This window comes from Eretmochelys imbricata, chromosome 8 (genome assembly GCF_965152235.1).
Source record: "Eretmochelys imbricata isolate rEreImb1 chromosome 8, rEreImb1.hap1, whole genome shotgun sequence".
In the NCBI taxonomy this organism is placed as follows: Eukaryota; Metazoa; Chordata; order Testudines; family Cheloniidae; genus Eretmochelys; species Eretmochelys imbricata.
In genome coordinates, this window is record NC_135579.1 from 42,416,869 (window position 1) to 42,432,528 (window position 15,660).

The 15,660-nt window shown below is 48.4% G+C and overlaps 1 protein-coding gene across 5 annotated transcripts in view; it reads right to left on the reverse strand.

The window, feature by feature from the left end:
* Nucleotides 1-15,660, reverse strand: part of NOS1AP (nitric oxide synthase 1 adaptor protein) — a 139,655-nt gene that overhangs the window by 80,813 nt on the left and 43,182 nt on the right. For all 5 annotated transcript variants that reach the window (XM_077824544.1, XM_077824541.1, XM_077824543.1 and 2 more), the window contains exon 2: nucleotides 15,338-15,409. In XM_077824544.1, coding sequence (XP_077680670.1) covers nucleotides 15,338-15,409 — 72 coding nt within the window. The remainder of the gene's footprint in view (nucleotides 1-15,337; nucleotides 15,410-15,660) is intronic.

Genomic DNA, 15,660 nt, shown 5'->3' on the forward strand with positions numbered 1-15,660 from the left:
TCAGCAATTGCCATCTGAGTTTTAACTTGTAGCAATGAAAAGTAAATGCATCGCTGGCAGAACTGTGATCTGTAAGCTGAAGATATCACCTTAATATCTTTCTTCTTTTCCCAGGCTGTACTAGACCATAGGTACATGACCCTTTCTCGTTTAAATTTCACACCTTTCACCAGAAATCCCTATTATTCTTTACTGTGATCTCTCGGGCTGTTCTACACTTCAAAATTTGCCCGTGGACAGCCAAACTGGTTCGCCAGTCCATTTATATTGTTCAAGGAGGATTTAAGCGTATTCCTTTTTGATTTAGTCCTCTAAAATCTATGTCCCCCTCTTTCCACAGCTGCCCTAGTGTTGGACAGATATGGCATATGCATCAGGGTTCTTTTTAATTTGTTACAGCACCAAACAAGAGTTAAAGTGGTGCTTTATTTCAGTATCCAAACCTCAGCCAGAGATTATATCCTAGATAACGGTTATTTAACTGCTAACCTGGGTTTAGCTCCATGGGAAAACTTTGTTTCTTGAAAGCTGCAATCATCACCAAGCGTGTGATTTTACAAAAATGGAAGAGTAGGATCATGCCCAGACAGTGGTATTCAAGATCTGTCCGAGTTAGCACCCAAATAAAGGATGACTTGCTGCTGTAGAGAGCAATTATATGAATTTAAAGACATTTGCCCTCCATTTCTAGCCACATTTGGATTAAAATGTTGAGACTGCTCAAAGAATGCCAGATTGCCATCCCACCTTACCCCATTGCTCTCCTGTCCCAGCCCCCTCCTTCTCTATTCACATGTATTGCCTCCTCTTTATTACACAAATCAGACGTCAAGAATTATAACAATAAGAAACCAGTTGGAGAACACTTCAATCTCTTTGGTCACTCGATTACAGACCTAAAAGTTGCAATTCTTCAACAAAAAAACTTCGAAAACAGACTCCAACGAGAGACTGCTGAATTGGAATTAATTTGTAAACTGGATACAATTAATTTAGGCTTGAATAGAGACTGGGAGTGGATGGGTCATTACACAAAGTAAAATTATTTCCCCATGTTTATTCCCCCCCTCCAACCCCCACTGTTCCTCAGACATTCTTGTCAACTGCTGGAAATGGCCCACCTTGATTATCACTACAAAAGGTCCCCCTCCCGTTCACCTCCCCCCCCCCCCCCGCTGGTAATAGCTCACCTTAAGTGATCACTCTCTCTTGTTACAATGTGTATGGTAACACCCATTGTTTCATGTTCTCTATGTATATAAATCTCCCCACTGTATTTTCCACTGAATGCATCCGATAAAGTGAGCTGTAGCTCACAAAAGCTTATGCTCAAATATATTTGTTAGTTTCTAAGATGCCACAAGTACTCCTTCTCTTTTTGTGAATACAGACTAACACGGCTGCTACTCTGAAACCTCTCTTTATTACTGTAACCCCCACCCTAACGTGCTACATCAATGGAGTTTTGTCTGGTTTTGCATTGTCTGGTCTTGCAGCTTTGACAAGCTGAACAACTGTAATCACGTAATTCCATTGGAGAGCCACACAGTACGTGGAAACACATACAGGCTGTAAGTCAGTTTTTCAACTTTTGTATTGGTGACCCCTTTCACATAGCAAGTCTCTGAATATGACACCTCCCCATATAAATTAAAAATGGGAGCGAGTAATTTAATGGGGGCTTGGGGCTGTCAGCCCCATGGAGCTGACAACTTGCAACCCCCATGTAACCACCTGCAACCCACCTAAGGGGTCACAACCCTCAGTTTGAGAAACTCTGCTGTAAGTCATTTACCTTTTTGTACTTTTTATTGTGTTTTAGTTTATTAATTTTTCATAATCAAACACCTGCACTCACCCCCACATAATTATGTACATTTCATGGTCTCTTTTAGGTTGGTGTCCATACTCCTTTCACAACACTTTTCATTAAGGGTTTATTTGTGGGAGATCATTTAGAAGGAAGGCTAAGGATCAGAGTATTTGAAAAGAGACAAGTAGAGATATCTTTCCATGAACACATACCATTGCAGGATCTAACAAGTTATAACAAAAAGAAAAGGAGTACTTGTGGCACCTTAGAGAGTAACCAATTTATTTGAGCATAAGCTTTCGTGAGCTACAGCTCACTTCATCGGATGCATACAGTGAAAAATACAGAAGATGTTTTTATACACACAAACCATGAAAAAATGGGTGATTATCACTACAAAAGGTTTTCTCTCCCCCCCACCCCACTCTCCTGCTGGTAATAGCTTATGTAAAGTGATCACTCTCCTTACAATAAGGAAAGGAGTACTTGTGGCACCTTAGAGACTAACCAATTTATTTGAGCATAAGCTTTCGTGAGCTACAGATGAAGTGAGCTGTAACTCACGAAAGCTTATGCTCAAATAAATTGGTTAGTCTCTAAGGTGCCACCAGTACTCCTTTTCTTTTTCTGAATACAGACTAACATGGCTGTTACTCTGAAACAAGTTATAACAGTTATTCCTGGGGGAATTCTGCATAAAAAAGGATTAAAATCTGCACACAATATTTTAAAATTCTGCATATTTTATTTGTTAAAATAATGCAATATAATCACGCTGGTTTCAATTACTTTGGTAATTTATTTCAACTACAGTACAATGCGTGGAGAATGGAAGTGGGGAGCATTGGAGGAAATCCCCAAGCTCCCTCTAATAGTAATGTAGCTAGGTTTGACCCTTTATTTCTAGTTATCAGTCAACAAATATATGCAGCCATACGCTCAGTGTTACATCATAGGTAACTGAGGAGCAAGCGAGGGCTGGGGACTCAAACTCACAACTTAATAATTTTATTGAGGTAATGTTGAAATAACGAACGGTACAGAGTTCAAGCATAGAAGTTTCTGGTTGTCAGGGGATAAGGTACAGATTATCAAGGGGTGCAAAATTCGATTTAGGAGCTGGTGGAGCAAGGATCACATAATAATCTGCAATCTCCCCGACTGGGGGAAAAGTTTAACCGGTCAGAGTACAGACATCGAGATATGGGGTAAGTTATCCACACAACAGCTATGTTCAGTATGCTGGGTATAGTGAGTGAATACGGGGGTGGGGATGGGTCTACCCTCATTTGGTGGGGTTTAATGTTCAGCGGGTTTACGGTTCCAGTTCATACGGTACGATGGAGAAGGCCTCTCAGTCTCTTTCCCACAGTGTGTGCACAATGTCGTACCGGCTCACTCCTCCTGGTACTGTCGGTAGCCGATGATGTGCTCAATATAGATGTCCCTGGACCTTCTGACCATCTCCAGAAAGGTCAGTAACAAACAGTTCACGAAGCACATTTTGATAGGAATTTTTTTCAGTCCAAAAATTTAGACCGGTTCTAATCACTAAAGCACCATAAGCATTTATAAGGCCATAGTGTCCTTTACAGTAAGGCTCCTTTACACCACTCTGGCAATGTAAAGGAGCCTTAAAATTTTTTACACGTTTTAAACTCCTGGGGAATTCACTAAGGACAACGGGAACAATTCACTAAGCCAACAGGCTGCTACATTCTGCTCTGCCTGAGGAGACAGAGCCTGCCCCACTCCTACCTCCTCAGAAACGCCCCAAAGCCCTGATCTTCCACCCTGAGCGTGCCACAATAGCAAGGAATGACTGCCCAGCTCTGGCGGTGATTTACATCTCTACCGGCTGCTCCAGATACCCAAACCAACCTGCCTGCACTGCTGGGGAGGGGTGGTGACTACTCTTGTGGGTTCCCTTTACTTCCTGGTCAGAAGTCATTTTTCTGTGGGGAAGCAAAGAAATCTGTGGGGGGCCATGAATTCTGTGCATGCGCAGTGATGCAAAATTCCTCCAGCAGTAAACAACCATTCATTCAGTGCTGCACAGACATACTGAAAAAGGAGAACAAATTTCACATTAAAATGATTTTGCAAGTTGTGGCTGGGTCGGGGTGTCAATTGTTAATGGACTGAAGAGAGCTGTGAAAAGAAGCCTTCTTGACCAAAGTCAGTCCTCCACCACTTTTGTCTTGCTGAAGATGGAAACGTCAATGAAGTGCCCACAAAATCAGTGTCTAAAGGGCATTAAATTCTTCTTCTTTGCCCATTGTTTATGGTTGGGGTTTGTAGTGAGCAGGCAACCTGGCCTTTTAGCACAGGAGAAAATGGCAAAGTCCAGCACTGCATAAGATTATATTTGATCAGGATAGAAGCAGACCCTCATGTAATGGGGTTCACGCTGCACCCCTGGGTATTCGGCCCCTTGGCCCCACTCCTCTGTGAATCAGGGACACTTCAATCTGGTGCAACACCCGTGTTCTTTATTTGTGATCAGTTCCCCACCACCAGTTTCTGACTATATACAAGCTTTACAACTGCTTGGCCTACCACAGACCTCGTTAGCAACAGACTAGGAGGCTCCTACTCCCTATGAGCCTAACTTCCCACTCTTAGTCTCCCCGCTCCTCTTCTCTCACTTCTTTCAAGCCTTATAGCGCCTGCTAATGAGGCTGACAGATGTGGTCAGTTACCAGGCAAACATAGGGCAATTCACCCAGCCCCAAGCCATTCCCCTTGATTTGGGCTGGAGTGGCAGGAGCTGATTAGGGGCTTCTCAACCAGCACCCTTCCATACCTCACCACAGGGTATTTACACACGACTGATCTGTGAAGTACAGAGGATTCACCTGTTGTGCAACATTCTGGAAGGGGCATATGTTTTATCTGTCAGGTTTCAATGAGAAGCTTCACTGGCTTAGGCCATCAGAGATGGACTTTGGGACATTTTGAAATAATCTAAATGAAGGAAGACTTGAGGACTCCACTGCAAGATTAATGCAGACAAAGCAGAGGTTCGGGGGAGATCTATTAGCTCTTTGGAATCGCAGCGCTGTTCCCTCTGTGGTTCTCCCAGGGGAGGTGGGCTCTCATCAGCGTTCATCTCACTGATCAGTGGACAGGACAAGTTTTAAATCAGTCCCCAGTGGGGAGTACATTCTAGTCTTAAGTTGTTCTGGCCAGTGACCAGCCCTTCCTTTATGCTTGTATAGCACTAAGCACGCTGCAGGTACTACTGGGAACAAACCAAAAGCCAGGGTACTATGTATAACTTTGCTTAGAATCCAATACGTCAGTGATGCGAGATGTGTCCACTGTGTTTTAATTAGAAGGATTCTTGCCACTGGGTAATGCTCCCGGATGGTGAGAGGAGCTTGCTTGTTTGCCAACAGAGCAAGTTCTCAGTATGAACCACACGCACAGAGACTGACGGAACTGGTACTTCAAGGAGCCGGGGAGATAGCACTGTTCCAGGGGAGATAGGATGCCTCCCTCCCAAGCGTTCTCTAGTCCTTGGTTTCTAGGCTCAGGCTGCCAACAAGAGGGGGTGGTGGTTACTGCCAGTTGTGGTAATTCTGAAACATCAACATCTGTGAAGTAACAGCTGGACTGAACCACTCCAAGTCCTAGCACCACATCCCATGAAGGCTGCGGGAGATGTTGAGCTGCCAGCTTATAGGGCAGGCTGGATATGGCAGAATCAAACCAAACCCAAAGGGCTGAGTCATTTGCTTCCTAGCCCCCGCCCACCCTACCCCACTTCCACGTACATGCCCTTCTGCACTTTCTGGTTTCAAGTGAGGCAGACAGCAGAGCCGCCAGCAGGCAGACTTCTCTCATGGCCATTCTAATTCAGCCAGAACAGAACATGAGATCTTTGGACAAATACCCAAACATCTTCAGCCAGGGTAACCCAGAAGATGTCTGAACCTATCCCCAGTCACTACTAACATCAGGAAAACTGGAACACCCTCAAAACCCCAGTAGGGTCCCTACAGACCCCCCTGCTGTGCATTCTCCAATTGGATACAGTAACTAGCACATTACCAGTCATTGCACAGGCATATTCCCACACCCATAAGCACAACATCAAGACCGTGTCTTTTGCGTAGCTAAAACGCTCATCCAGCAGGGAAGTAGTAATCAACCTTCTCCTGTGCACTGCTCATTTCCTTTGACTAATTTCCTATTTAAAGGGGAGTCAAACAGCACTCAGTATTACATATACCCAATATACAGGTCCAATACGTTTACCCTCAGGTGCCTACTGTTGGCAGCTGGTGTGCGCACATGCTCTCTCAGTAAGCTGTACCAAGCTGCGCAGACAGCTGGCTCAGCAAACCCGACAGCATCGCCCAGAAAGACCACAATCTGAGTTCTGTGGCAAAGGCGCTCAGCCAGATTTATTGTCAACAGAGCATGGTCCTAGTGCCCCGCAGGAGCTACAGGGACACTAACAGGTATGCCCGTCATAATGGGCTCAGCTCACTCAGCAATGGCACTTTCGGCTGGACAAAGGTGCCCCTCCAAGGATTTCTCTTGCATACATGGATGGGAACAGGTTACGTATCACACTCCTGACGTGGTCAGTTACTGACCCCACACCTTGGACCAGCTCATTCAAACAAAACATCCCCCACCATCATCCTCCCATCCCTGTGTTACTTGGGGTCGGTGTGTTCCTGTGCCATCACCCATGATTGGGGTTATGCCATAACTCCACGTTGGGGTGGACCTGTGCTAGCCTTCCAGAATGTGTTTACATGAATACCCAGCGCCTAGCAGTACTTAGAATGCCTGTGTTTTACCAATGCCAGCCAGGCTTTTGCCAAGTTCACATACCAGGTAGTGAAGCTGTAAGTAGGTGTTTGCATTATGACAGGGCCTGACTTTTTTTTAACTTTGATTTAGGCCTCAGGCCTTGCACCAGGCCCTATGTTCCAGGCTCACTCTCTCTACTACACCTAGCTTCTGCGTACATCCTTGTCTGCGCAGCACAGCCCCCCTTGTATAGCACGACAGAACGTTAACACAAAGGCAGCAATCCCCAACCACCTGGCACTGGCTAGCAATGCACTGGGAACAACTACTCTTGGGAGAAATCAGGGTGGAGAAAAATCAATGTAATAAATAAATCACTTTTTTTATTTAAATCGGATTTTTTTGATAAAATGCTTTGAGAAAAAAACCTATCTAAAGATAGTTTTAATTAAGATATCTTTGAGCTATAATGTATCTCATCATGGAATAGGGATTATAAATTCTAATTCTATAGTATTAGACAATATATTCATGTAATGTTTACAAAAGTTTTCTAAATGAGTTCCAATAGTTCATGGATTAGGGACCCAAGCTTATGGGGTTCCAGGGGCTTCTGTATAGATTATTTAGGTTAATCTTTCTATCTACCCAATGGGACTCAGTGCTCAGTCTAGAAGATACCATCAGAGATGCTTACTTTTGCAGTTCTCAAACTGTGGATTTGTGTCTCCAGAGATAGCATGCTGGTTAAGAGCAAAAATGTTTTGAAATAAATAAATTATATATAGAGAGAGATGAGAAATAACAGACCTCAACCCTACTGTCCTGCTGCAAATTTGTGTACACGGAGTCAATCCCTTACCTCTCACTAAAAGCGCAAAGTTTCAGAAAGTTCAATGAACAGAAGATTGTTGGGGGCGGAATAGATCTGGACAAGAAGATGATGTCTGGAGATAAATGTGAGAAGGGAGGGACAGGCAGTAGAAACAAAAGTGAAACTGTTTGAGCAGCATATTCCAGAAGTCTTGAGGTCTTTCTGAGTGTGGCCTTCATTGATTTGAGATCTACCATACCATTCTCTCACTAGACGGGAAAACCTATAAATGACAGCAGGCAGTAAAAGAGACCCAGTTTGGGAATAAGAACCATTCAAGAAATATGTTTGCTGATGATGTTTTAAAGAAAGTCACACCAGGTGGAAATCACTTAAGCACTTGGATTCAGAGACTGTTGAAGTGATAAAAGACAGTTACCTTTTCCGTAAGTGGTGTTCTTCAAGATGTGTTGCTCATGTCTATTCCACAATAGGTGTGCGTGCTCGCCACGTGCACTGGTGCTGGAAGTTTTTCCCCAAGCAGTACCCGTAGGGGGGAGCGCCCCCCCCCCCCCCCTCGACCACTGGAGTGGCGCCTGCCTGGCACGGTATAAGGAGGGCTGCGCTCCCCCCATCCTCAGTTCCTTCTTGCTAGACAACTCCGACAGAGAGGAAGGAGGGTGGGATGTGGAATAGACATGAGCAACACATCTTGAAAAACACCAGTTACAGAAAAGGTAACTGTCTTTTCTTCAAGTGATTGCTTATGTATATTCCACAATAGGTGATTCCAAGCTATATCTGTTGGAGGTCAGTAGGCGTTCACAAGTTCTCGGGACGGAGTACCACCCTGCCGAACCCGGCATCATCCCTGGCCTGGGAGATGATCGCAAAGTGCGAGGTGAACGTGTGAACTGAAGACTACGTGACGGCCCTGCAAATGTCCTGGATGGGGACGTGGGCTACGAAGGCAGCCGACGAGGCCTGAGCCCGAGTCGAGTGTGCCCTCACAATGGGCGATGTGGGAACCTCCGCCAGCTCATAAACAGGAATGGATGCACGAAGTGATCCACTTCGAAAGCTGCTGAGTGGAAATCGGCTGACCCTTCACGCACTCAGCCGAGGTGATGAACAATTGCGAAGACTTTCTGAACTGCTTGGTCCGCTCGAGGTAGAAAGCCAGAGCTCGCCGCACGTCGAGCGCATGGAGATGGCGTTCCTCACCAGTTGCGTGAGGCTTGGGGCAGAGGACTGGCAGAAAAATGTCCTGACCCATATGCTAGGCGGAGACCACCTTCGGGAGGAACATGGGGTGTGGGCGGAGCTGCACCATGTCCTTATGAAAAACCGTATACGGTGGTTCGGAGGTTAGGGCCCTGAGCTCCGAGACCTGCCTGGCCGACATGATAGCTACCAGGAAGGCCACCTTCCACAAGGGGTGCGACCAGGAACACATGGCCAGTGAGATGATCCAGCACCAGGTTTAGGTCCCACTGTGGAACCAGAAGCTTGGAATATGGCTAGACACGATCCAAATCCTTAAGGAACCAGCCGGTCATAGCATGGGAAAGGCCGATAAGGGCGCCAAGTGTACCCTGACTGATGAGGGCGCCAGTCCCTGGGCCCTCAGGTGGAGGAGGTAATCAAGGATAAGCTGGAGCGGCAAGTGGAGGGCAGTCTACTTTCGAGCATGTCCTTTCCTTGCCACCTAGCCACTGAGCAGCCATGCCGTGAGGTGAAGCGTTGCTAGGTTGGGATGGAGGCGGCGGCCCTGGTCCTGAGAGAGCAGGTCCGGGTGGAGCTACCACCAGCCCCGAGAGGGTCCCGTACCAGTGCTGCCTGGGCCAAGCTGGCAGAATGAGGAGGACCCTGGCCTTGTCCATCTTTATTCTCTCCAGGGCCCTGCTGATCAGATGGAACGGGGGGAAAAGGCGTAGAGGAGCTGGCCTGACCAGGACAGGGGAAAGGCATCCGAGATAGCGCCCCTCCCTAAGCCCCCCCCCGGAGCAGAACCGGAGACATTGTTGGTTCTGCCCGGTCGCAAATAGGTCCACCTTGGGAGTACCCCACCTTCGGAAGAGCTGGTGAGCCACTTCCAGGTGTAGAGACCACTTGTGCTGAGGAAAAATTCCTGCTCAAGAGATCTGACCTCACATTCTGGGTGCCCAGCAGGTGGAAGGTTTTTAGGTAGATGTTGGGGGCTCTACAGAAGTCCCACAGACTGAGGGCTTCGTGGCAGAGGCCCTGTTGATATAGAACATCGAGGTCGTGTTGTCCGTGAGCACCCGGATCACCTTGCCCTCCAGGTGCGAGCGAAAGGCCATACAATGCCAGTCACACCCGCCCTGAGTTCCTTGAGGTTTATGTGAAGGGGTAGGTCTTGTAGAGACCACAGGCTTTGGGTCTGAAAGTTCACCACATGTGCCCCCCAACCCAGGTCTGACATGTCGGACACCAGCTCCAACGACGGGGCCCTGTCCCTGAACCGCTTGGAGCATGTTGTTTGGGGCGGACCACCACTGCGGGGAGGTGATCATTGTGTTCAGCACAGTGAGGACTTTGTCCATTCTGTCTGTGGCCTGGGAGAACTGCGAGGCCAGCCAGAGCTGGAGGGGCCTCATTCTGAGTCTGGCGTGACGGACCACATATGTGCACGCAGACATGTGACCCAGCAGTTACAGGCAAGCCCTGGCTGTCGTCACCGGGAACCTTGTGACAGAGTCGATGAGCCCTTTCAGGGTCTCAAACCTGTCTGGTGTGAGAGGCGCCCTGGCCGACGTTGCGTCCTGTAGTGCCCCGATAAACTGTATGCATTGGACCGGGACTAACGTGGACTTGGCGTTGTTTATCTATAGGCCCAGTGTAGTACATGTGGACAGGAGGAGCGCCACATGATCCCTCACCTGTGACTGGGAGGTGCCTTTGACCCAGTCATCCAGATATGGGAATATCTGGACCCTCTGGCGTCTGAGGTAGGCTGCTACCACCGCCATACACTTTGTAAAGACCCTGGGGGCAGTGGACAGACCAAATGGTAGGACCGTGAATTGGTAGTGACTCTGTCCCACCATGAAACCAAGGAAGCGTCTGTGCCCCTCCAATATGTGGACGTGGATCAGTCCCCGGGATCCAGGGAGGGGATGATGGAGGTCAGAGAAACCATGTGGAACTTGAGTTTCACCGTGCATTGGTTCAGGTCCTGCAGGTCCATGATGGGCCTGAGCCCCCCTTTGGCCTTAGGGATAAGGAAATACCGGGAGTAATACCCCTTGCCCAGGAACTCCTTGGGCACTGCCTCTATCGCTCCTAGGTCCAGGAGCCGCCCCACCTCCTGCTCGAGAGAGGGGTCCCCCAGGAGGGACGGGGGCGGAGGGCGGTTGGGTGGGGAGGAGGTAATCTCAAGGGTGTAACCTCGGGAGATGGTGTTGAGGACCCATTGGTCCGAGGTGAGCTGCGACCATTCTGGGAGGAAAGCACACAACCGATTGGAGAAAGGGAGTTTTATTGTGGGTAGGTCCCTGCTGAGAACTGGCAGGGTACCCCCAAGCATCCCGTCAAAAACGTCTTTTGCCCGCCTGCTTGACCTTAGAAGATCCAGGCTGGGGGGCAGGCTGGGATTGCCATTGCGGGCGCTTTCTACAGTCCCGCTGATTTTTGTGGGTGGCCTTGTACTTCGGGAGGGCAGCCTGGGTAGGAGCTTGCTGTGGCTTGAACTTGGGTTTTGCCGGAGGAGGGACATAGAGGCCCATGGTCTGGAGGGTCGAGCGGGAGTCTTTCATGCCATGCAGCCTTGTGTCCGTTTCTTCAGCAAACAGCCTTCCTGTCAAAAGGGAGATCTTGCATTGATGACTGTGCTTCACTGGAGAGCCCAGAGAGCAGAAGCCATGACACCCATCTCATGGACACTGCTGAGGCCATGGACCGTGTGGCCGAGGCCACTGCATCCGAAGCAGCTTGCAGGGATACCTTGCAGCCACCGCCCCTTCCTCCATGAGCGCCTTGAACTCCTTATTGAGCTCCCAGAGAGAGTTCTCAAACTTGGGGAGAGATTCCCAGACGTTAAACTCATAGCGACCCAGGAGAGCCTGATGGTTTTGCTACTCGTAGCTAAAAGCTTGACAACGAATAAACTTTTCTCCCAAAAGTATCCAGCCCCCGAGAGTCTTTGTTCTTGGGGGTCGGGGCTGGTTGCCCCTGCCGCTCCCTGTAGTTGACTGACTCGACCACCAAGGAGTTGAGCGTCAGGTGGGTATACAGATACTTGTGTCCCATCATGTGAACAAAGTACTTGCACTCCGCCTTTTTAGAGATGGGAGCTAACAAGGCTGGAGTTTGCCACAGGGCATTCAAAATTCTTGCCACCTCTTCATGGAGTGGCAAGGCCACCCTGACCGGTGCTGAACGGTGACAGCACATTGAAGAGGGAGTCTGAGGGCTCTTCCATTTCCTCAGCCTGGAGGTGGAAGCTCGCTGCCACGCTTTTTAGAAGGTCTTGGTGGGCTCGGTAGTCCTCCTGCGGGACAGAGAGGGATGGGGCCACAATCAGCTCCTCCGGACGGGGTGAGACCAGGCACCTTTTTTCTGGCGGTCTAAAGATGGACGCCAATGGTGCTTCCGAGGTCCCGGCCACCGAGCAAGCCCCCACTGGGGGCTGCACTGGAGGCCACGGTGCCCACTGGTACCACTGGGCTGGCCACGATGCTTGGTGCCATTGTGCTTGCTGAGGCACCGGCGGAGCCGGCTGTTTGGGCTGACTAGCTTGACCTGTAGATGGACGGCTGTGATGGGAGGCCGGGCTAGCATATGATCCACGGCTGCCTCTGAACCAAGAGTATCTGCGGTGCCGGGATCAACGTAGGCCACGGGACCACGATCTTGACGTGGAGGAGCGGCACTGACGGTAGTAGCTGCTCCGCGAACGGCCTCGATGGGCGGACCCGCATCTGCGGGATGCCAGCGATCGATGCCCGGGGCTACGGTGCCTTGGTGGAGACTTGGAATCATAGAGTCATAGAATCTCAGAGTTGGAAGGGACCTCAGGAGGTCATCTAGTCCAACCCCCTGCTCAAAGCAGGACCAATCCCCAACTAAATCATCCCAGCCAGGGCTATGTCAAGCCTGACCTTAAAAATATCTAAGGAAGGAGATTGGAACGGGAGTACAAGCGGGAACGGTGTCAACAATCGTGCCACGACTGACTGCAGTATCTCCTGTGAGACTAGGACTGTTGGCGACATCCACCATGGTTCTGTCGATATTTTCATTGCGAAGACGAGCAATGTTGGGAGTCCCGGTTGGACGGCACCCATCCAGACAGTCTGGCCAGTGTCGAGGGCGATCCACATAGTCTGAGCCATGAACGGTCGCTGGGCGGTGTCGGGAACGTTCCCTTGACCGAGACTGGTACTGGGCCAGTGGCGACTGTGGTGATCCCAGTGGCAGCTTGCCTCTGGAGCGCGGGGCCAACATTGGCAGAGTTCTGGGCACCGGCATGGACATGACGTCCCAGGCTGCCTGGAGGGCTTCGGACGTAGATGGCATCCAGAGAGGTCTGCTCTGAAGAGGCCGGGCTACTCCGCTCAACATGAGTCGGAGGCCTCGGGCCCGATGGGCATCAAGGACTACCCGACATAGGCCTAGCCTCTGTCCCAGACTTCCCTCGGTGCCGTTACAAAGAGGGAGTCTTTCCGGTCCTCTTGGCGTGCCCGGTGGACAGGGAGTGGTGCCGACTGGACGATGGTACCAGAGGGTCTCCACATACAAATGCCGCGGTGCCAGGTCCCGGTTCGGAGCAGTGTGCCACGGTTGGGGCCAGCGCCAACTCCATTAGGATAGCCCGGAGCCTAAAGTCCCTTTATTTTTTAGTCCGGGGCTTGAAAGACTTGCAGATCTTGCACCTTTCGCTGACATGGGTTTCTCCCAAGCAGCACGGACAATCTGCGTGCGGGTCGCTCCTTGGCACAGAACGCCTACAAGAGCCACATGACTTAAAGCCTGGGGCGTGGGGCATGCCCTGGCCCAGGCTCAATGACTAACTGAATGACTAAACTAACTGAATTAGCTAACTACAGGTACTACTGAACAAATGAAGAGTTCTGGGGACGAGCTGCAGCAAAGCTGGAGCTGAGCAGTTCCGATGCACCTTGACTGGCAGCAAGAAGGAACTGAGGGTGGGGGGAACACAGCCCTCCTTATACCGCGCCAGGCAGGCGCTGCTCCAGGGGTCACGGGGAGTGCGCTCCCCCCTACCTGTACTGCTAGGGGAAAAACTTCCAGCACCGGTGCACGTGGCAAGCACGCACACATGAGCAATCACTCAAAGAAGAATCTCACTTTTAACAGCAGTAGCTTCTTCTGCCAGTGTAGAAAGAATATTTTCTTCCTTTGGACTAATTCATTCCAAATTGAGAAATCGTTTGGGACCTGAAAAAGCAGGAAAGCTTGTTTTTCTTTTCCAGATTATGAACAAACAGGAAAATGAAGGTGAAGACGACTGAGTTAGCTGCAGAAGCCAATATTTTAAGTTTCTTGTGTTGACCTGGCTGACAGTCAATTTAATTTGTTTTGTTTTTAAAAATATTTCATTTAACTATTTTAGTTAAAAACAATTTTAACAAAAACAAACCTGATTTTAAAAAACTTGAATGTTTAAATTCAAAAATTCATATGCTTGTTTTGTTAAAATATTCTATGTTTGCTGTTGAAGAAAAAAATCCAGAATACATAACATTGTTGTTTTAGTTAAATAAAACAATTTAAATGTCTGTCTGGTGATGTTCTCCTCCTAATACGGCATGGCCAGAAAATCCCGCAAATACTAAGGATTAACCTGTTGAATTTAACCTCCCAATGACTTCATAAATATCTGCTTCAATTACCTTTGGTAAATGAAATAACCAAACAATCATTCATTTTCTGATATAGCTATAAAACTAATCTGAAAAGTTTTAAATAAATCACTTAAAAATGTATAATGTGTACCTTCTAAAAATGAAACCTACATCTATCTGAGTTGTGAAGAATATGAATTAAGGTTATAACAACCAACAAGAATGCACTTTTATGTAGAAATCCATGATTAAATCAAGTCCTCCTCACTAGTGATCTAAATCATGATTTCAATCAAATCCACCCTTGGAGAAATTCAGAGCAGTGCCAGGCTGTGGTTCTGGGGTATAACTTAGGTGTCATTCCTGCAGATCCCAGGGAAATCTCCAAACATGACAGTGTCATAATTGTAAGAGTAAATACCACTCACCACCTTACTGCCACTGGCCAGCCGACTACACGTTTAAAATTGGCCTTCAATGATAAAAAAAACTAGGCACAAATCACAGGGATAACAACACAGGTACCCAGAACAGATCCACTTGTGATTCCAGGGCCACCACTCCTCTCTGATAATGAAGTGGCGCAATAGCACAACAACTCTGGAAATGCAATGGGCTCAACCATTCACATATGCTTCATGGAGAGCCTTCTGCACAACACATGCCCTGCTTCATCTAAGAGCTGCGCATGCATCTGTCTGTGCTTCAGGAACCAAGACAGACATGCACAACCACGCTCTCCTTCTACACTTCCCTCCCTATCAGCTGACAGTTTGAGACAGCCACTCAAACCCCACCAAACCCAAGTCAAGACACTGGCACATGGTAGGCACTGGATGCCTCCATGCCAGTCAATACCCCACCAAGAAAAAAAGAAACTGTATTTTATGGGAGTCTTCCAACATCCAAGACAACATAGACAAAGACATGAAACCTACAGTGAGAACATGTGGAGTCAGAAAGATCATCAAAGAAGCCAACTTACGAGAAACATTAATGTTTCGTCAAGAGCACAGAATCCATCAGGCAGCCATGCCCTCCAGTGCCCCTTCTTGGGCTCTTTAACCATGTGGCATACACAAGGAAACATACACCCTTTGCAACACTTACCCTGATTCTCCGCATTGCAGTCACAATCTCCACCCTGCTGTTTGGCCGAGGCACATCAAGGCTTCCAATGTACTGCAAAAAGAAGAATATAGGATTACTACAGCTCCAATGTCTGTAAAATAGCACAGACATGCAGGGACTTTTCCACCAAGCAGCTAAACCACCCCCTGCCAATGCAGAAGCACTTCTCCTTAGACATCACAGCACTTTGTCCAGTCTATTTTACGTGTCCTAGACAATGACAGTTCTGTCACTTTCCCTGGGAGACTATTCCACAGTCTAATCCATCTGTCAGGAAATTTTCCTTGATATTCATCCTAAAT